General features: G+C 32.9%; 2 protein-coding genes across 3 annotated transcripts; both read right to left on the reverse strand.

The window, feature by feature from the left end:
- Positions 1 to 1,912: 1,912 nt before the first annotated feature.
- On the reverse strand, positions 1,913 to 11,124 carry LOC122603470 (mitochondrial fission protein ELM1). 2 transcript variants are annotated; one of them, XR_006324462.1, is made up of 11 exons: positions 10,762 to 11,124; positions 7,003 to 7,241; positions 5,997 to 6,093; positions 5,636 to 5,785; positions 5,396 to 5,522; positions 4,528 to 4,640; positions 4,218 to 4,281; positions 4,018 to 4,111; positions 3,526 to 3,634; positions 2,562 to 2,759; positions 1,913 to 2,426 (listed from the first exon to the last, which is right to left on the reverse strand). XR_006324462.1 is itself a non-coding variant. In XM_043776181.1 (10 exons), exons 1-10 carry the CDS (start codon positions 10,945 to 10,947, stop codon positions 2,658 to 2,660), a joined length of 1,281 nt encoding a protein of 426 aa, XP_043632116.1. In that variant the 5' UTR covers positions 10,948 to 11,124; the 3' UTR covers positions 1,913 to 2,657. The 2 variants fall into 2 exon arrangements, 1 of the variants encoding a protein (XP_043632116.1); XM_043776181.1 differs by having other exon boundaries at positions 1,913 to 2,759.
- Positions 11,125 to 12,820: 1,696 nt separating this feature from the next.
- LOC122606247 (vesicle-associated membrane protein 714) lies at positions 12,821 to 21,625 on the reverse strand. The gene is made up of 4 exons (XM_043779205.1): positions 21,242 to 21,625; positions 18,895 to 19,085; positions 14,985 to 15,148; positions 12,821 to 13,122 (listed from the first exon to the last, which is right to left on the reverse strand). Exons 1-4 carry the CDS (start codon positions 21,456 to 21,458, stop codon positions 13,032 to 13,034), a joined length of 663 nt encoding a protein of 220 aa, XP_043635140.1. The 5' UTR covers positions 21,459 to 21,625; the 3' UTR covers positions 12,821 to 13,031.
- Between the last annotated feature and the right edge of the window lie 1,096 nt (positions 21,626 to 22,721).

Consider the following 22,721-nt stretch of genomic DNA (forward strand, 5'->3'; position numbering starts at 1 on the left):
GGACAATGATTTATTAAGCTTAAACACGTTGCCGCAGATTATATTATACACCTTGCGGCGAAACTTAAGTAGATTATCTTTTCAGATGACAATGTTTTGGTACAAATTTGATAAAGTCACCAACCAACATTTATTTAACATTGTAACGATAAAGCATTTTATTGATAGGCTAAAATATAAAAGATAAAAACTTTAGAGGGTTAAAAGGTAAAGACGTAAAAGTTGATGGGCTAAACTGTAAAAGGAAAAAAATTTGGGGGTTAAAAAGTAAACAGAAAACTTTAAGGAGTTAAAATGTAAAGTAGTATAAGGTGATGAGCTTAAATCTGGGGGTTAAAAAGTAAAGAGAAAACTTTAGGGAGTTAAAATGTAAAATAGTAAAAGGTGATGGGCTTAAATGTAAAAGGTAAAATCTTTAAAGGGTTAAAAGATAAAGAGTTCAAAGTTGCATCCATGTATAGTTGTACCATGTCCATAGAAACTTGTAAAAAATCATTTGGTTTTTAGTATATATATAAATATGTTGCGCCGTTAAAAAAAAAAATATATATATATATATATATATATATATATATATATGTTGCACATGTCAGTCATCAGATCCAATGAAAAGCAAAGTAGAAAAAGTATTTTATTAAAAATATTTATTTTTTATTGTAAATATAAAAAAGAAAAAGAAAGATGACACATGCCAAAAGAGAGGAAAGATTTTGAATAATAAACAAGATTCTTTTTCTCACTTTCAAGACTTATCATCTATGACTAGCTTAAGGTTCGTGTTAATGCGACGGAATATATTTCATTGAAGATGTAATATATAGTGATAGTAATACATGATAATGTCAATTGTGTAGAAAATCAACTTACAATAACTTAATTGGTAATTATGAAAAGAAAGAAGTTTAACTGACTGCTTAAGGGAATAGTGAATAGTGTTTAATTCCAATGGATAATTTGAAAAGAGTTGTAAGTATATATAGATTATTATTTTTATTCATATTCAATAAAAGCAAAGATAATAGAGTGATAGCCAACGATAATAGGACCAACCAATCCACTTTGGCAGGAAGGTTCACCATCATCTTTTAGTTGTTGGTTTGCTTCACTTGGTGGTGGTGGCCTTTGCCCTTTGCTTTTACCTTTACGTCTGCTGTTGGTTTACTTACTGAAAACAGATAATATACATTAGACACTACTTTTGACCCATTTGATTTGTTAATATATGTAAATCCAGTCAGACCCATTCATACATACATACATATATATATATATATATATATATATATATATATATATATAGCAAATGGGTGAAAATTTCCAGATTTAATCATATCACCTTACCTCCTCCTACAAAGACCTAAAACTAAGTCCATCACCGATTGTGAGACGCCATAACAAGACTGAGAGAGTTATACAGTAATAGTTACCATGAGGTTAAGAATCTCGTATTGTTTTCCATATGTCGAATTGATGATTTTTGCTCAAAATTTGTGATAAGGGTTTAGATTTGGAGATCAAGGGAAGCAATATGAGACTTAAGAAAGAGTGATGGACACCGATAACTTAGATCAACCCTTGTTTAGAAAATGAACTTGCAAAAAATCAATCGAAAATAGCAAAGTGAAATGGTTGAGGCCAGATCTAAATGAGAAGCACTAGGTCCGTCTTTTGGATTTGGTCACATCACAATATCATGTCATCTTTGGGATTTGGCGAATTGCAAGGGAATAACCACATCACAATAAGAACCTTGCGATCTGATTGGCTAGCATCTGACACTTTTATCAACTATGTGCTATAAATGTCTCTAGATATACGACAGATTGTGTTACCAACACACATAAAAAAAACTGTTTTGGATATTCAGATAATCCAGTATTCGATGCCGAATTCAAACATTCAAAATTGTAAATACAATAGAAACAAAACACCATTTGAACTTTCAGAAACTGGTTCGGGCCCTAATAGGGTTGAATTTTTTGAAGTCCGAATGATGCAACAGTGTCATTCCTTGCAAAACATAACAATATCTAAAAAATGAAATCTTAAAGTGTAAGAAGTTAGCCCAAGGGTTCAAATCATAATCATCTAAAATCCAATATGAATTTCAATGTATATGCTACCCAATATATACTCATACTTATATAGACACCTAACAGAATTATAGATCTCGAATGATACCATTAAGGTAACATTGCTCAGTGAAGGAGCATTTATGGCACAACAGAATGAAGTGAATAAGGCCAACCACTCTTCTCTGCCCTGCCGAGCTGGAGACTTCAGATCAACCTTTGTGCTGGCTCACCAAAACAGCAATAGACCCTAACAACACATCTTGTTGGTAATATGACATCCAGTGACAAAAATAGAGCAACAAACTGTTTGTAAGATACGCTGATCTTTTATTAACTTCCATTTCATGACACCTATGGTCAAAGAATACGAATAATATAAATCTTCCTCTCAAGGACCTCCTTTTTGTACCAATACTAAATATGTATAATCCCGGAATTGTGCAAAAGGCAAAGAAAACTTTGGACAAAATTCTTGGAAAGTCTGACCAGTCTGGTATATCTGCATGAATCTTCAACATACTTTGGCGCTGCAACATCACCAGGATGTGGCATATTAAGCCAAAAACAGCACATGTCGCAACACTATGGCCGTAATCTCCATCCTCGGTCAGCAAGTGCTTGATGTACACGATTTGCAGCCTCAGCAGTGTCATTTAGAGGCGGATAACTCCAGCTTTCTGACATCTGCAAGATTTTCATACTTAAAATTGCATAACTCGTGATAAAAGATGACTAAAATAAATGCAAATGCTAAACACTAAATTGGACTTCAGCTTATCTTTCCTTCAAACCAGCAAGCTTAAAAGTGAAGAAGTTATTAACTTGTGAAATATTTAGCTGCAAGATGAAAAACTATACCAGCGCTGCAAATGCAGTGCTTTCAACATTCACATGTTCACAATATTACCCTACAAAGTGAATTTTTCTTTAAAGCATATTGCTATAAACTTGACCAACTGTTGACCATTTCTATTTCGAGTAAACAAGTTTTTTCACCCACAATGACCCCTCAAAGTTGAAAAAATATCTGATTCAATGTAATGTTCAACATTCATGGCAGATAAACAGATCTACAAACAGCTCCATCAGCATCACGCAAAAAGAGTCTCTGGTTTTTCTATAAGTTTCAAAAATTTTGCCAAAAATTTTGAGTTTAAGAAGTTTTCATGAATTCTTTTACAAGGCTTATATCAAAAAAACTTGGAAGTTCAATAGTCTGTATTTGGAAAAAACAAAGTTATAACCTGAAATTACATTGAATGAAAGTTAATTACCTACATATGCAACTTTTTGCATTTTCAGGAATAAATTAGGGGTTTGTTATGCAATAAAATAGCAGCTAAAACTGTTAAAATCCAGTCAACGAGAAAGGATGAAAATGGTGCACTTTTCCTATATAACATTATATGTCATTTAGATATCAAGAAATTGCTGGTAGCAGCCAACTTACATCCTCAAGGCCTGTAAATGCCCGAACAAGACCTCTTTCTCGTAGAGTTTTATGAAATTCGCCAAATTTCCATTTACATCTCTCAGCTCCAACAACATATACAGGCTTCCTGAAAAAAGTAAGGAAGAAAAAAACAAAGAAAAATGTTAGGTATGTGGATTAAATAGATGAAGATTTAGCTCCATTTACTTAAACATAGTCGTATCCAATAATAAAAGTATATACATAATAAAAGGGAGAAGTGGTTAAATGGTTCAAAAGTCTCCCTAAGGGCTCTCAAATGCTTAAAACCTCATTCATTGCTTATTTAAAAGTAGATTATTATTTTCAGTTACTCAGTTTTTATAATCTCAAAAAAAGCATTAACCAATTTTATAGTGACAAAACAAAAAAGGACAAAGGTATTTGCATGTCAACCAGATATACAGCCCACCAATTTTGCCACATCTAATGCAAAGGGTGAGGTCTTCTATTACAGCCTTTCATGCTTACCCAGTACTGCAGGCTTCACTCAACATGCTGACTGAATCTGCTGTTACTATGAAAGCGTCTGCCCAAGCTAGATGTCCCATGTGCGGATTCGGTTCTAAATTGACAAAATATAAAAACCTCAAATGTAAATAAAAATAGCAAGACTGAGTGAATTCTTAAGAGTCCAATCATTAAAATGTTTTGTAATCAGCCGATATTACCTTCGCCATCCCATACATAGACTTTTGGAATGTCTTCAAGTTCTTTCCGTACAATAGTTGCAACCTGTTGATACAAACATAGCACGTAAACCCACAATAGTAGATAAAAGATTTCACTTCAAACATGCATTAACTGCAAAAAATGATTAATCTAGAGAACATTAATACAAGAAAGAAACATAAGATATACATACGCCTAATTACATTGTTCATTTGCCACACCTTAAGGACATGACATGTTAACCCACTTCCTTTTATAATAGAAAGGGTGGCAAGTCTCATTGATAGCATGTAATAGCTAACAAGATACCTTATCTGGAGTCCTCCTTGAAAACGAAATTCTCACACTCCCACAGCTGTCAAGAACGCCATGCAACTGGGTTGTTAACTGCTTTGCAAGGTCTGCACCATATTTACAACGACCTACAGAGAACCAGGGAATATGTGATATATTCACAAATATTTGAATGCGTATAAAAGCAGCACGAAAATATGGAACCTTGCATTACTTGACTAGGAAGATCACTAATTGCATAAACATGTACCAACTTATTTTAGGAAAGAAAAAATCAACAAAATTCCAAGAAAACTAATTTGAACTTCTTTTCCTGTTGCCATGTCAGCGCCAGACATGTTCGACATCAGATAAAGTCAAAACAGTAATAGGTTACCAACATGTCAGATGCCACATCAACAATTTGAACAGTTATCAGGGTCAGGTTTTACCCTGAACTCAATTCTTTTGACAATGTGTATCGTGATTTTAGAAGTTGATTACCTAAACTAACTCATTTTTTTAACTGTGATGACTTTTTTTGGACTAAAAAAAAAGTTGGGATACTTTTCTTCCATTAGCTCTAATAAAAATGTAACCAGCAAACAAGTATTTCAAACCTGAGACCACGCTAATAACAAGGAAGCAATAGAAATAATTCCCTAGGGAGATGCAGACTACATAGTGACATATCCATGCTGTTCCAATCACACAATATAGTTGAACATGAACTTCATGTACCACCCCAATTATTAATTAACTAACAATATATACTCGTAATATGCTAAAACTAAAAAATGAGCCATAGTATACAGAGATAACATGTGTATATATCGATGTCCAACAAAAACTTACACATTAGATAAAACTACTAAACTAGAACTAAAATATACAAGATACTTACTTGTAGGTCCCCCAATATTAACCACAATTAAGGGTTTTGGCAAAGGTGCAAACTCATCATGCCAGGCAACAGCTGCACTACGAAGGGCAGCAGAATCAACTTGATGCAGAGCACCCATAGTAAGGACCTAATAAAGCATGAGCTATAGCTAAGTACTCAACTAAGATTCTTTTGGACAAAAATTCCCTAATAAAATGACACAACATGAACCTAATAATTATGGGTACTGCAAATGCATACCACATTCTTGTTAGGGGGCTCATCAGGAGTTACATACTTGCGTAAAAACCTAGGAACCTGCTCTTGTGCTTGAGGGGTCAGAGCATAATAATCATGTTGGGGAGTGACCACCAAATCAAACCGACTCACTCGTGTTCGTGGATGTTGAATCTAAAACCAGATTGTCAAAAGAGAAAAGAAGATCAGATGTAAGTATACTGCAAAACCATGCAACGAGTCATATCTAATCAACGGAACGTGGAAGTTCTTAGATCCGACAAACATATATATATATTCTATGCGATAGATCCCAAACGGAAAAGAGAGAGAGAGTCATAAAAATTGTAAAAGGCTTCCACAGATAAGATCCCAGTTAACCCACCTGAACAACAAACACATTATCGGATGCTAGCTTTTTTATTGAGCTTGCAATAGATATGGTGTCTCTGCCACATGCAACCACCAATAGAGGTCCATCCCTAAAAAAGCATTAAAACATTAATGATAAGATACGTGACAAAATTATGTTATCTTGAGCTAAATAAACCGAATATGATGAATTTTTAGGTACAAATTTTCCCTTAAAGTTAAGGAGGATATGTTAATTGTTCACTTTATCATATAAAGATCACTGAATAAAATAATTCACATTTATTTATTTTTAAATATACGGAGAATTGCACACAAAATCACATGAGATGTCAAGGGAATTACTGTTACAGTTCCTGTATACATTACAACAGGCAAAAAGTGTTAGACCATGTAAAGTTGAATATCATTCCAAAGATATGTACCGGCTAATATGAAAGGGAGGATTTTTATATAACAATACAACAGATTAAGTAAAGATACTTTATTGACCTTATTAAAAAGAAGAAGCATGCTTTTCTAGACCATATCAGATGCTTTTTTTTTTGCATTTAGCTTTAGAACATAACCAGTCCCATGTGGCAGCAGATAAAAGATCCTAATTTAGACTAAAATGAAGGAGGTTCATCTGTATGGGAACTAGCATATAGTTTAAGAAATTGAAACATAAACTTATATCTCCTCAAAGATAAAGATAAAGAACAATTGTTTCTTATTTTATTTTACGAACCACTTCCCAATGCCCAACAACCTTTGGTCTTGTGATACCAAGATATCTCACTAAGCAAGTGGTTGTTATTTCAAATGCTTTTAGAAACCAGCGTTTGTGAGTATGTGTTTTAAAAGAAGACATTCACAATGTACATAGTGCTACCTTTACATAATGATTATACTTAAAAAATAATTATTTAGATAACCACTTACAGGCCTTCACTTATAATTTACTTAAGCATATACAGACTTAAATTAACCTATAGGAATGTTCATAAATATAATAACAATATAAGAGAAATGCTTACTTCTCAGCAGTTCCCTTTGCCATTGTTACTATTGACTTCACATCAGCTTCAAGTATAGATGATAAGCCTACACCGCCACCATTTTCTCCAGTCAAAGATTGAACTCTACTGCCTCTCTTTGTAAATAGGACCCGTGAATAACCATAAATAAGTCTAAGAATGTAGTATATCTGTTTATGGACAGAAACTGGGAGCCAATGCAGCCACTCATTAATTCCCCCACTTGGCCTTGTAACACGCTGCATTTTATTGTCAGAAGAACTTAGTGAACATAGAGGCAGGATTAATTACTCAATACACATAAAACATGTTGGTTGCTGCCTTGGAATTTATTGCATAACATTATAACATGTTGTAGTATGAATCATAAAAGCCCCAAATTCCGACATATCCGCACAAAATTATAAATGTAAATGACATGATTGTTGATTACTTGATCCTTTTACAAATCAATCAAAATATCAACTAAGTTACCAACACATTTTCTTAACCTAAATTGATTTGACATGAACTAACTAGTTAATGCTGTGCGATTAAAGTAACAAAGTAAAATGCAAATAAAAAGCAAGACTCTCCGTTGCAATCTAAAAATATTCTGCTGATTATATTCCGATTCAAAGGTTGAACAAGATAAAAATAAAACATAATGCTACATTTTTCAATTAGCATAAGGTTTATCCAAATCCAAAAAGCATATCAATGGGCACTGAGCTTAATCTGCATATTTTTCCTTTAAATGTGTAATATTGTTAAAATACTAATTTAAGTCTTGATTCATTATAGTTTCTTCCATTAGCTTGCACCTAAATTCCGCTACAAGTTATACCATCTGCGTTTCTGTTTCATTATATATATACTAAAAACCTAATGTAAATGTACAAGTGTTTTATGCGTGGAATGTACAAGTTTTTAAAGCACAAACTAACTTTAACCAAATTTGTTTTAACCCCTTAAACTATAACCAAATTTCGTTTTAACTCCCTAAAAATTCAATTTTTTAACTTTTACCCCACATCAAAGTTTTCGCTTTCATTTTCGTGACACTAAACTTTTAGGTTCTCATGTTTTCATCAAACAACTTTCACACAGTTACGGTTTTACTTTTAAACATTTGGGCTTTGATAATGAAAACAAGTGTTTTATGCGTGGAATGTACAAGTTGTTAAAGCACAAACTAACTTTAACCAAATTTCGTTTTAACCCCTTAAATGATAGTACGTTTTAACTCCCTAAAACTTCTATTTTTTTAACTTTTACCCCACATCAAAGTTTTCGCTTTCATTTTCGTGACACTAAACTTTTAGGTTCTCATGTTTTCATCAAACAACTTTCACACAATTACGGTTTTACTTTTAAACATTTGGTCATTGATTATTTTCATTTGTCTTTCTATACATATAGCGTTTTCATTATACAATAACTTTTATCATCGTTACGTCTTACATTCATGTTACATTTAAAGCATTAATATAATCATTGTTTATGTTCTTATACATCTTGATATTCTTTTACATTATTTTTATTGTATTGCAACATGTTTAGTTGTTTTTTTAATGAAAGTTTTCATCTTTTAACTTGTATCCCACATTAAAATTTTGGTTTTTATTTTTATTGACACTAAACTTTTGGGTTCTCAGGTTTTCATCATACAATTTGCACACAGTTATGATTTTACTTTTAAAGATTTGGTTTGGATTATTTTCTTCCGTTTTTATACATATATATATAACGTTTTTAATATATAATAATTTTCATCATGCTTACATTTTACATTCATGAAACATTTAAAGCATTAATATAGTTGTTGTTTGTGTTTTTATACGACTTATTATTCCTTCACAATATTTCTAGTGTTATTGCTAGATGGTTAGTTGTCATTTTAAAGTTTGGGTTAGAATATTTGACATAAATTTGTCAAGACTTTATTGTATAAATAACGTACTACGCGGCAACGCGCGGGGTCAATAACTAGTTTCATTCTATGTTTAGCCGTTTAGGTAACATTTTTATAGCGGTCATAAAGAAAACTTGCCCTAAACTAATGAGCATAGGTATCCTCAAACAAAAGAACATCATCCTATTTGCTATCATCTTCCTATCTGAAAAACAAAATTTGGTAGGTTCAAATGTCAAAATAAGGAGGGACGGCCCTAAGCCTCTAATGTAAATCAGAAAATGGTAATCCACAGATCTGATGAAAATCAAACAACATTTTGATAGTCGAACAAACAAAGTTGAATTTAACAGAAAGAAATCTGAAAGCAACAAAATAGGAAGAACACTATCATTGAACAGAAATATGGCTAAAAAGAAAGCCAAAAAAGAAAAGACCCATGTACTTGCATGTGCAGACTTGAAGACAGGAATTAAATAAACTAGACACAGAAGATAAATGTAGGTCCGTTGAAGACATGGCAAATTTTTCAAAATAAATCAATAATATGTGCGAGGAGATCCTCTAAATAGGGTTTATTCTCTTCACAAATTCAGCCATTCATAGATCCCTATGGCCTATTTTTCGCAGATGTAGTTTGCCTCCAGCTGATTCAAAGATCCAAGCCAGATTTCAAAACACAACCACTAGAACTAATAATGATACTCCCATCTCTAAAATCTAAGGAGGGCCACCAAGAAGGCTTTCCTCCACCTACTTTTTTCAACATATGTGCATCATATGAATATACATAGAAATTGGGACCTTAAGATTTATTCCAAGCTATAACTATCTTTCCTTGATAAAAAAAAAAACTATGAGTAGTCTAGCCCTAGTTGGTTTAATAGATAAAAATGTTCATCTATCGCCACTAGAATTTGTACTCACCATCATACACATCCTACAAAACTTATTAAATGGGGTTACACTGACATGTTTCAGCATTGCACCACAGATATACCTTCCATTCACAAAATATCACTTAACATACAGCCAACTAAACCAGCCCAGCTTTCACCAAGCTGGATGCGGTGAGTTTGTCAGATGCTCACCAAGCCAATGTTAATACATAACCTATGTTCATTGACAAATTTTGTGCAGTGGTGTACACACAGATCCCCACAAGCTACTCCTAATCAAGCAACCTTGAAAACAAAAAAAATCCCTACTTTTTAACAAATGATACATCCTTTAGATCATCAGAAGTGCCATAAGATCCTGCAGGGTGGGCCGACATAATGAGTCCCCGAGGCCACGGAAAAAACCTCCATGCACCTCCTTCGACTTAAGGGACCCTTATGGGGTCTTTTAACCACATGCTTTCCCACATTCTTCACACACACACACACACAAACATTAATGGAGGGGTTTGATGGATACATTGATTAAAGAAAGACGGGAAAGTCGGGGAGGGAGAGTACTATGGTGGTGATGTCGCAGTAAGATGAGGAACAAGAAGCTAAGGTACTCCCGGGTCTCTAAAAATCAACCTAGTATGAGACACTACACATACCCTATATGCATATCAATTCTACAAATCCATCCCTTTGACATATATTCCAAGTATGATATTTGGCAAGCAATAAGCACTTAACTAATACAACTCAACTGTACCATCTTCCTTATCATCTCGAGTAGGAAGGAACAACAGGCAAAGTCATTAACTTCAAATCTGAACCTCAACTAATTTCCGAAATTCTCGAATCTAATCAATCCAAAAACCTAATTTAACCTACATACTAAACACTTAAATTACAGTAACACTTAAAAAATTCATCAACAAAATTAAAATAAAAATTTAGAAAAAAAATATCTAAAAAACTTACATATAAAGTTTGCTTTTCTGACAAGCCAAGCGCTTTAACTAAACCAATACTCTGATTCTCCGACGCCGGAAAACCGTTACCGATAATCACGGCGCGCTTAACAACACCGTAAACACCGCCTTCAAATATATCCGGTACGCCTCTCGGTGGACTGCCTGGTGGTTCCGGTAGCCTTATTGGCTTCATCTGCGTCTCTTTTATATATAAACCCTGGTATATATATATAGATATATGAATATATAGATACAGATATAAATATTTTGTGTATATTAAGATAGATAGATACAGGAAAGATGTGGAATTTGTATATATAAAAAGTTGTGTGTGTAAGAATGATGGCGGAGGGTGGTTTTTGCTGTTTGGGAATTATGATACGGGACTTATGACTCGGTGGTTTTAGTGACTGAGTTGGCAGTTGTGACTCGGTTATTTTATAACTTTTCAAGTTTACAAAAACAGTCCTATACTTTTATAACAAATCTTAATTTTATCTTATCTTAATCTTAATCTTAATCTTAATATCTTAATCTTGAAGAGTGTTTGGGGTTACGATATAAAGTGATTATTACGTTTGTAAAACGCAAATAATCTAAAAAAGTGTTTGTGTGAAAAAGTGATTATTTTGCTATGAAAACGCAGTTTTGAAAAAAACGCATAAGTTATTTTCTATACGCAACCCCAAACACCCCCTTAATATATACTTAAATACAGCTGACCTAATCTCCATTGAGCAATCACAAGTTTCCATTTCTTTAATTTAATTTAATTAGAACATCTATCTATACAAAGAGGGGTTGAGGTACACTTGACATCCCTAATCCCCCTCATTTAGTCTAATATTCTCTTTCCTTATTAATCTTTTATTTTTTTAATATATATTTAATAAATAGGCCGCCTTTAATTGAAAATCCTTATAAAAAAAATATCATGGCGCTCTATTTTTTGTTTCATTCTTAAAATATTTCGTATTGCATTAGCCTTTTTTAAAACATCGTAGTTATTAAAACTTATAAAAAAATTATTATTATTATTATTAAGGTTTATGGCACCAAAGTGTAAGAAAATATGTCATTTTATTTATGTTATGTAGTGTACTATACATTTGTCTATTATATGTAAGAAACTTTTTAAATTGGTCAAAAGCATGTAACCGATTACCAGTTTCAAAGTTATCCGGTTACCATTCACACTTTTTGTTAAATTAATAATATGACGTGGCGTTGACTGAATATATTAATCATTGGACTTTTAGCTTGAAAAGTACCTCAACTTGTCACGTTTATTTTATTGGGGTCTAAACAAAAATCTGTCCTATCTAAAGGAAAAAAAGCGGCTAAACCATTTATATTGGGATTTAACGGCTGAGACATGAAATGTAACAGGTAAACACTTAGTTGGCAACCATGTGTACAATAAAATTCCACCAAACCCTATCTTTTTAATTATATATATATATATTTTGAAAAATTAACATTCATTCATATATTTATAACTTCTTCTTCTTCAAACCTTTTTTTCCATCAAATACTATCCTTCATTCCAGATCCAACAATTGTGCATCCATTGTTAAAATAGATAATATATTGTGCATCCAGTTTTGGAATAGATTGTGCATCCATTTTGAAGAAGAATGTCGAACCAATCATCCAATGTAAAACTGAATTTGAAAAAATGAATTATCTATTGAATGAGTAACCAATTGATGTATAATAACTGCTTGAATAAAATTACAAATTAATTAATTGTATTTTGTAATTCTCTTAATTACCCTTTTAAAAGTTTAATGATTTGAAAGTTTCTTATTGATTCTTACATGTTCTTATTTTTTTTTTCTCATTGGATGACTCTCATATATATATATATATATATATATATATATATATATATTATAGTTATTAGATACCGCCTGGCATTAATTAAAAAGAAAATGCATTTTCAAATTAAAAATGACCGGCTACCTGATGGTAGACCCAACAAAGGTGTTTTAGCCGCTTTTTTTTCCCAAGATAAGACACATTTTTGTTTAGACTCCAATAAAGTAAAACATGACAAGTTAAAGTACTTTCCAAGCTAAAACCCTTATATAATTTACAAGATATTGAAGATAACTCACTGTTGAGGACCAACTCAGATAGCGTCACAAGACTGAACAAATATGCAAAACTCATATACACAATCTAGTCAAAGTATAAGCTTAACAATCGACACAACATAACAAGTAATAAAGCAATGTAGAATCCGCCTATTGCATACCCCCCAAGCGAGATAAGTTAAGATCTGCAGGATGATAGAGTGATTCCTCCACAACAAGCTGCAATTATAATGTATAGAAATAGAAATATCAAGCAAGTCATCAAGCCCCTGTCAAAAAAAAAAAAAAAAAGGACAAAAAATTACAAAACAGTATGTGAGAGTGATAAACCTGGTCCAACTTAGTAGCATTTAGGTCGTATATTTCCAATTTGATTTAAGAGAATGTGAAAAAAGGTACGAATCTGAGACTACAATTAAATCAAAACAGGACCACCCTGTATTAAACAAAAATTAATGGAAAACTTCAACGTCAAACATAGAAAATGGAACCAAAGGGCTTCTATTCGAGTTGCTCCAACAACTAAGACATTGTCGGTTTCAAGTCCCATTGTAGTTAAAAAAAAAAAAAAAATCGAAATTTTGTCCTGTTAGGTTCCAATATCTGAACTTGCAGTAGACACATAATCACTTAATCAGTATACAGGGTTTTTAATGAACTTTAAGCATTGGAATGAAATTTAAAAATCACAATTTAACTATTCTTCGAAGATGGTTTATCTCCGATCTACATTTTTCCCATTCAAAACATTGGTACGACAATACAGAACCATTATAAGAGTATATACCATCTGCAGCTTGATAAACGACGTTTCCCTTAAAAACCTTTTAATGGGGGGCACAATGTATTTTCATATTTGACAGAAGTTGATGATCAGACAAACAAATCGACATCAACTGCTATGACTTTAATAAGATTAATCTTTAGACCAGATAAAACACCACCTCTAAAACTATTCTATTCTCATTTGAGATCTTATCTTTCAGCACAACTACCAAATGATTTTATGTTTCAATACCAAGCAGAAAGTACACCACTATTTACACTTTAAAAGAACATAAGAAACTTATACGTAATAGTTACAAAAACAAATAAGTACGAGTAACAAATTTTAGAATGAGTGCCCTTCACGCAGTGTTGTGTAAACAATGAGCAATTTTGAGAAGTTGCTGGAAATTTCTGATGGCCAACAAAGTACCATATATACACATATATTTCCTGTAGCCCTAAACATCACATGTCAGCAGTAGATTGACTTTTTATAATGTGATATGCTCGTTACATATTCAAATTTTAAAGAAAATGAACTCCCAGGGTACAAGATCTACTTCCGTGTTAGATACTAGCAGTATTAGATGCCATGGATAACTTCAAAATTTCAAATAATACTTAAAAAGTGCGTACTTAGAAGAAGAGTAAGAGTCACATCAGTTAATATATTTACAAACAGATATCCAAAAAATAAACCTTTTCTAAGTTCATCTTAAAAATTTAAAATGATCAAATTAGCTAGAGGTGGAATATTCGACCCATTTACACTATCAAATAGTGGATATGCGTTATGTTTCTAACATGTAAAGAAGGTGAAATATATAAGTTAGCTAAAAGGGGGATTGGAAGCCATCCAGAGTGTATTTTTTACTTCATGCTACCTTTGATTAGTTGAACCTCATAAATGGGCTTTATTCAAAAAAGATCAAATTATCTGTGATGATAGTTTTGTTAGCCATAGTTAACACATTAATTATTCATAGCCACAGGCATTAATGACTACATAATGGGAAAAGACTGAAAAAGTGATTGGTAAGTCAATCAACTCCACATCGACTAACATCGATCTGTTACCCAATTCACCCATCTTGCTACCTTTAAAAAATAGCCACAGGCATTAATGACTACATAATGGGAAAACCCGACATCTTATCTTACCAGGGATACTAGTTAACATAAGCTAATAAATAGTGATTCAGGTAAACATACGCGCAAATAAAGGATAAATCTACCAAAAGTGATCTTTCATTGGCTATGCTGCCTATGCATTCCATCGTGGATTGTGATTGGCTTAAAGCTTTCTTAGTGAAATAATGAACAGCGCACAAAGTTTGCATTAATATCAGAGCAAGTTACTTACAGTAGTTTGGCATTTTTCATCCAAAGTGATCTACGCAGTGTCTTTGATTGTTTCTTAAAATGAAAGGCACTGTCTTGCATTGTTGAAGTTTTATCAACAAGAAGCTCAATCCGATCACCTCTCTCTAATATTTTCTCAATGTTATCCACCATAATGGTGCGTACCTGAGTAGACAGACATGAATCATTGGTTCAATTAATAGGTCTTAAGCATAATATACAGCCAAGACTGGATGGTATAAATTACAGCCCCATAATCGTCAATTTGTCATAGCTTGTACTTTCTATATGATACGGAGATCTAGGCCCGAAGTAGAGAAATAGAAAGTGTACAAAATGATTGTGATACGGATCAAGAGAATAAATGGGCTGGGCCGCATAGCAAAAAGAAGTCAGGGGCTTAGAGATAATTATTATTATTTACTATCATTATTAATATTATTAGTGACTTGATGAACAAGTTAGGTTAGGAGTCTATGTTATTTAAATAAGGGCATTAGGCCATCGTGTTTTAGGTATGGAGAATATTATCATTGTTCCTAGGAACTAGGGGCTACTGGGGCATTAATCCAGACTATCTATCTCTTTTCTTGTTCTTTCTTTATTTTCTGGTCTGTTACACATCAATTGGTATCAGAGATTTGGATCTTGCAACTTGTGGGTATTATGGCTCATATAATTGTTGATCTTGATGCTGATTTCCAGCAAAAGGTGGCTGCCATATCGGTTGATATAGAACAGGCCTTGATCTGTGTGAGGCAATTTAGGGAAGAGATGCGACTGGCATGCCAGCCAACTTTCTCCACCAAAGTTGTACCAACATTAGCCCCTACTGATCGTGTAGAGAACACAAAGTATGAAGAGGATGAAGATCAGTTTAATGATGCTTCTATTAAACCAACAGTGGCTGAAGAAAAACTGCAAAAAGATGATGACGAGGCTGAAAAGGAAAATTTTATTAATCCAGAGATAACTGAGAGTAGGGATGATGGGTTCAATTCTGAGCTATTAGAATTAAAGGAAGCAGATTCTAAAGAACACAAGGAAGCTGTTTTTAGAACAAGCAAGGAACCTGATCATACAAAGTTGGAAGACATAGCAAGCAGCCTCAGAAGCTGATAGTTGAGCCTTTCATACGGGTTCAATATGATCCTATTGTTGCTCAGGTTGAATTTATGCCACATCAACAGAATGCAGCCATGTATGACTTCAAATTTGACACGGGAAGCAATGCCATTGTGGGTTCTATTCTGTTGCATTCCTATGATCTACGAATGGCAACATTACACATCAAAACATGGGATCCAGGTATCACCTGAAGCAATCTTTGAAGCCATACCTTGAGGACAAGGTGTGTTTTGCGGCGGGAAGTAATGATACGGATCAAGAGAATAAATGGGCTGGGCCGCATAGCAGAAAGAAGTCAGGGGCTAAGTGATTATAATTATTATTATTTATTATTATTATTAATATTATTAGTGACTTGATGAACAAGTTAGGTTAGGAGTCTATGTTATTTAAATAAGGGCATTAGGCCATCGTGTTTTAGGTATGGAGAATATTATCATTGTTCTTAGGAACTAGGGGCTACTGGGGCATTAATCCAGACTATCTATCTCTTTTCTTGTTCGTTCTTTATTTTCTGGTCTGTTACACATCAGATTGCTGGTATCCTATCGAAATGGTTTATTTGACACAAACTGATTTCGAAAATAAGAAATCTAGACATAAAAGAGACCATACAAAGCTTATCTATAGTACCTAATTAAACCAATTGATCATAGATCAATTGGTACTGCCACCATGTGATAACATGGGACCACAAGATTAAGACTGCAAGGTCATAAATTCAAACCTTGCCAAAGGCAAGTGGTGGAAATATATCTTGTGCTCCATGTGTGAGGATGGTGCTTCACCGGGCATGAGTTATATGTAGTGTGCGCTATAGATATCAAGATGGTACATGGGACTAGAGGGTTCAGTGCCTAAATAAGTATATGATATTTTTACCTTGCGCGTCAATTGAGAACTAATCAAATCTGACAGATGTTTTATATAAAAATAAAGGCTTGAAAAAAGTATCAAACTGATTACGGAGACTATGAAGTAAACCTAAATTATCCTTTATAAAGAATTTATAATGTGACCATTCTTTGCATATCATAGCATCCCACCAAAGCTACACAAGCATAAATAACAACCTTGAGCACCGTGACCATCATACATTTAAGAAACATGCTATTATAACCACTTTACAAATTCACATTCCGATAATACATAGACAAACCTAAAAATAACTTGAACTGCAGAGAAGCTACCTTCTTAAAAAAAGAGTCTGTGCCATGAATTGTAATTATAAATTGTTTCAAGAAACAAATCATACGATATCCGTTCCTTATTAAAGCATCAGGTATGGTGCTCTAATGCCGACCCCGAACAGTGACATGGCAATCGGCGCCGACCACTTCTCCATAACTCCCCCATTCGACAATGATAAAGACCCTGGGATTCTTTGTAAAATTGCCGATGTTCAGCGTCAGAATTTCTTTGGCCTTTTGTGCAATTATCATTTGTCTTTTCTTCTTAGTTTTCTTTTAGATACTAAATAATAGATGCGAAGAAAAAATGTTCTGAGATTAAATATTATTACAAGAGGATTAAAAGTTACCAGTAACCTTCATTCGTTTGATTGTTTGTATTCAAGAGAAATGGGACTGATGATTCGGCCGGAGTTCTTATGTTGCTTTGGATATTTCTTCAGATCTAGTTTAGTATGTGTGAGATTTTTTTTTATTTAATGATAAAAGGATATCAGGATAGGATTGAAAAATTAATGGGAGAGAATAGATATCATTTACTATTTACTAGGTGCGAGAGTAAGTACCCGCGCATTACGGCGGTGAGATGATGGGGGTGATAGGTCATAGAATGTGATAGCCAAATGCCTTAACCGTATGGGTTCCGTCCTTAGATTTAAAATTTTTTTGAAAATATATCGAATGACATCTCTAATGAAAGAACATGAAATTTTAAGAACACCCATATGATTTTTATAATTTTTCGATGTACGGTTTTTGAGATAAAAGATTTTAAATGAATTGGAGGGATAAAAAATTAATGGAGTAGAGAGAAAAAAAAATGATTGGTTGAGATTTGAGGGGAGAGAGAGGGTATTATAGTTATTTTAGATAAATATAGAATAGATGAGAGGGGCATTTTGGGGAAGTACTTAAAATCAATATTGAAAATTTAAGTTCAATGTTGAAAATCTAGAGGCTTTTTGCTTTATAATATAGTATAGATATAGATATGTAAAGGTAGCCCATATGTAAACTGTAAACATGGATTTTTGTGTATTACCAATTTTTTTTTTCTTTTATAATATTTTCAACAAATAATACATAAATTATGGGTTTACTTTCAAAAATAAAGTTTTCAACAGATATGAGCTTAAAAAAATATGATTTGTATTTGTCCAAATTAATATTTTTAAGTAGTACATAAAGGTTTTTTGGGTTTTTTATTAATGTAATCTTAAGTTTGTTTTTAATAATGTATATTAGGTTACTATATTAGTGTATTTTTTTTACTCATAATGTCTTTGAGTTTTTATTATTGAATCTTTCTGTTCTTATAACATTGTAGTTAAAAAATAATTTATGTGATTTATGAAAGTAATAAAAAAATGAAAGAAATTTATTGTTCTGCGTTTTGGATGATTTTGCATCCATAACGGCTTAAATCTGATGAAATGATAAAAGCTGATACGTTGAGGTGATGTTTTGGATGGTTCTTTATACTTCAACCATACCTCAGGCTCTTATCATAATTTGTATCAATGAAAATAATAATCCTATACAAATTACTAAATGAAAAATGAGTTTATATATAAACCTAAATAGAACACTTGCCTCGCCAACTTCACTCCTAACACGGTTGAGCGTATCTGCACTAGGGTTACTAGAGAAAAACTCCATCTGCTGATGCAAAACTCTTGAAAACTCATCATTCATGGCATAAGCAGGAGCGTACGGTGCCACTTTGCCATAGTTTTTCATAAACCTCATTTGAATGTCCTCCAAGTATGCAAATGGGATTCTTCCTGAAAAAGTATCATATATTATCAGCACATATTTGAATACTTAACAGATGTGCGAAAACACAATGAGGAAACTTCTTTGGGTAACCTAGTCATCTAACTATATAAATCATTAATAGTTGGAAGCTAAACATATCACTACAACCTGTAACATCGATTGAACGCAACCAACATAGGTAATTGACTTGATGAAACTAAAGGAATATGAAAGATTAAATAACGATGAACACCTATTAGATAGTGAATGGGCTTGTTAATTTAACTTAGGACATGTGTCAAAAACAAGATATGTCTCTTTAATGCTTCAAAAAGTATAAGTCAGGGCCTTACTACCTTTGTTCAAAAACAAGATATGTTAATTTTCCTAGTATACTTGCATTTTACTTTAATAATTCTTCAAGTAAGTCACATGGCTCTAACCTGCATTCGTTAAAGTAGGTATATTTACTCGTAAAAATTGTTACACATCACATTCAATTGGTTATTGTTTATCCAGATAAGATCACCTGATTAACATAATATTCTACAAAATAATAATACCAAAGACTTAAACTAAGCCAATTTTAATGATATAACTCCTTCAAATAAAACGCAAGGTTGTCTGTTGTTTTGTGGGTACCAAAGACCCAAACACAACACAATGAGTGTCACACTTCTTGTATAGCCTTTCACTGTGTTACCAAAAATAATTAAGGACAAAAAAAAGGAGAAAGCCAAAGAGAGGGAGGATATGAGTGAACTAGTAGAATTGAAGAAAAGAGGAATAATCAAGAGCAACCAAAATATGACAGTGGGACATTATTTGTCTAACCCGGTGGTAATAGCCGACTTGTCAAAGAACGTTTCTGAGCCACATACCATCATCAATCTTACGATTTAAAATAAAAAAACAAATTTTGATTGGTAGCCATATAAGGTTCAAGGATATTCTTTTATAGGACTTCAAGCATGAAATGACTGAGTATGAAACAGGGGGGAAAAAGGCTTGAAACAAGAGGTTTTGCCGTGGGATACAAGTTGATCAAAAAAACTCAATCTGTGCCACAATTGGAAATAGTACAAGGTCATGACACATTTCATAAGTTATGTGTTACGACCCTATATTACTTAAAGACTACCAAAACACTAGATTAGATTCTCAAGAGTTCTTCAGGCAAAGAAATGACAAAAGTTATTAGTATTTAGTGTTCATTTCAAAAAAATACTGTACGTTCAAGGCTCCTCGATCAAGGAAGAACAAAAGAAAGGACATTAATGTCATAAAGGATCTCCCTGTAGCATCGATATATAGCATCACAAAAGCGGCCAAGTTGGGTGCTTTAGATTGCAAAGCTCATGTAGCTATAAACTATTCATTTTTTGTGTTTCATAGTCTAGGTTCATGGAAGTATCTAACATGGGTTTTGCAGGTCATTAATATTGAGCCAAGAAATATCTCAATTCAATATAATCCTCTCTTCAATTCTATTACAAATTCATATATTAAAGGGTATTTAGGATTTTGTTTTACTTATACTTATTGATACAACAGATAAACAATAACAAACACTATTTAACACAAATAAGATAAGCAATCCAAGCGTCCCTAAAGGTTCTCTTTTCGCAAAAACGAACTAAACAAAGTCAAGGAGTAGTCCCTAAAGGTTCTCTTTTAGCAAAAAACGAACTAAACAAAGTCAAGGAGTAGAGCCTCTCAATCACTAATACCAAACCAAATAGAAACCAACAATTCAGTAATAAACACAAAAAGTTACCACTTTCAAGAACCTAAATAAACTAACCTACACACACAACCAAAAGTTACCAGATTTCTTTATCTTCTATTTTATATATTCACCAAAATCATTCATATAGTATAAATTTCTGCTAATCAAAAGTGGCCCGAAACAGTCACAGGATACCGGATACCCGGGTTACACTATATATACAAGAGTCAAAAGACTCGCCCTACCCGGGTAACTTTAACAGGTAAAACCAATCCTATTCTGTTAATCAAAACTATAAATAAATCATTCAATTTTATTTTTTTTTAAATAAAGGCTTTCAAACATTCTTAATTCAACCTAGTACAACAAACCTATATGTGTGTGTAACAGTGTATATATATATAAAGTATAAATATAGATAATAAATAAAAAAAAACAGAGACAGATGCATACTTCCGAAAGTATCGTTGGCCATACAAAGAAAGGTGATAGATTCAGATCTAAGAATATGAAATATATATCGATCTTGTGAAAAGCATAACCGTGATTCATTCTCCGCCGGTAACTTTTCAAGAATCCGGCGAGCAACTGCTCCGGTGTTACCTGATACCGCACTGAATTCTGCTAGTACTGTCGTACCTCTTGCCACCTGGGCATACAGAATCGCCATATATTGATTTGTTGGCTTGATTACAGGTTTTGTGAAGACTCAAAGTTTGGTGATTTATGATTGTTTAGGATTTTGAACAACCCTGGTGTTTGGTTGTTGGAACTTTAGTTGACTCACTTGCGAGAAAAAGATGTTTTGTTTTTTTAGAAAGGTACATAGGACTACATACTTTTTTTTTAGTGTGAAAAAGTGAATCGAAAATAATAAAACTGAAAACTCGAACTCTTAAAACCAAAAACCGAATAAAATCGATAGGTGTAGTTTCCCTTTTTATAAAAATCAAACCGATCACCTCATGTATTGGTTTCGTGTAAAAAAAACTGAACCGAATCAAACCAAATATAATTTATTTTCTTTTATGTCTATGTATTAATTAAAGTTAGTAATATATTGATATATTTAAATTTTTTGTTTTTTAGGATACAAATTAACATAAATTTTGTCACAAGTGATAGTGCACGATAAAAACCAAATCGGTTATAAATATAATACCAATTTAGTAAAGGGTTTACCTAGATTAATTTGATTTTTATTTATTTTATTTTTAAACCACTATACTCAATAGTTTATCCCTACAGATGTATAAGTGAGATTCAAACTGTAGCGAAATATCCCAAAGTCAAAGACCTTAAGTTTGACACAAGCTTGACTTGATCACTAAACTCAAAGCTTAACTCAAGCTCAACTCAGCCTCTATTTTGAAGCTCGAGCTCGATTACCTATTCAAACTTGTCAAACTCGGATGGAATCGGCTCAACTCAATTAAGGTATTAAATTTAGTGTTAGTTATTAAAAAATAGATTGCAAAGATCACCACGTAGCTTGCAAAGGCTTCAATAGAGGCTCAAATGGAATTTCGGTTTCCTTTAATCCCCCTTAACTCCAGAGTTAAAGTTTATAAAGAAACTCAAACTTAGATATCCTTAATGTCCTTAACGAGTAGTTAACGACATAATAAGCAAATGGTAACACATAGGCCATTTTTGAGACTTCATAAATTGTATACTCCACTCTACCCTGCAACTCTGCCTTACCGTGATAATGTGATGCAAAAATGTTTAGAAAGTTCAAAGGTTTATATGATCCTCTCGAAACCATAAAACTAATTAAGAATTTAAGATTTCTGCAGGACTTGTTCTATTTTGTTGTTGTAGTTGCTTATGATCGATTGTGGGCTTCTGTGAACTCACCTGCCATCGGCCGGTCAATGATATACAATTGATTCTGTAGCAGATTTTATAGTTTCACTATTCCAGCTTTGTC

This window comes from Erigeron canadensis, chromosome 6 (genome assembly GCF_010389155.1).
Source record: "Erigeron canadensis isolate Cc75 chromosome 6, C_canadensis_v1, whole genome shotgun sequence".
Lineage (NCBI taxonomy): Eukaryota > Viridiplantae > Streptophyta > Magnoliopsida > Asterales > Asteraceae > Erigeron > Erigeron canadensis.

Coding starts and splice junctions, on each gene's coding strand:
- LOC122603470 (XM_043776181.1), bottom strand. CDS start 10,947: ATGAAGCCAATAAGGCTACCGGAACCACCAGGCAGTCCACCGAGAGGC. Junction 6,094..7,002: donor GCAAAGGGAACTGCTGAGAA/GTAAGCATTTCT, acceptor ATGCTTTTTTAG/GGATGGACCTCTATTGGTGG. Junction 5,523..5,635: donor AGCCCCCTAACAAGAATGTG/GTATGCATTTGC, acceptor ATGCTTTATTAG/GTCCTTACTATGGGTGCTCT.
- LOC122606247 (XM_043779205.1), bottom strand. CDS start 21,458: ATGGCGATTCTGTATGCCCAGGTGGCAAGAGGTACGACAGTACTAGCA. Junction 15,149..18,894: donor TTAGGAGTGAAGTTGGCGAG/GCAAGTGTTCTA, acceptor CTGTCTACTCAG/GTACGCACCATTATGGTGGA. Junction 13,123..14,984: donor ATGAAAAATGCCAAACTACT/GTAAGTAACTTG, acceptor TTTTTTTGACAG/GGGCTTGATGACTTGCTTGA.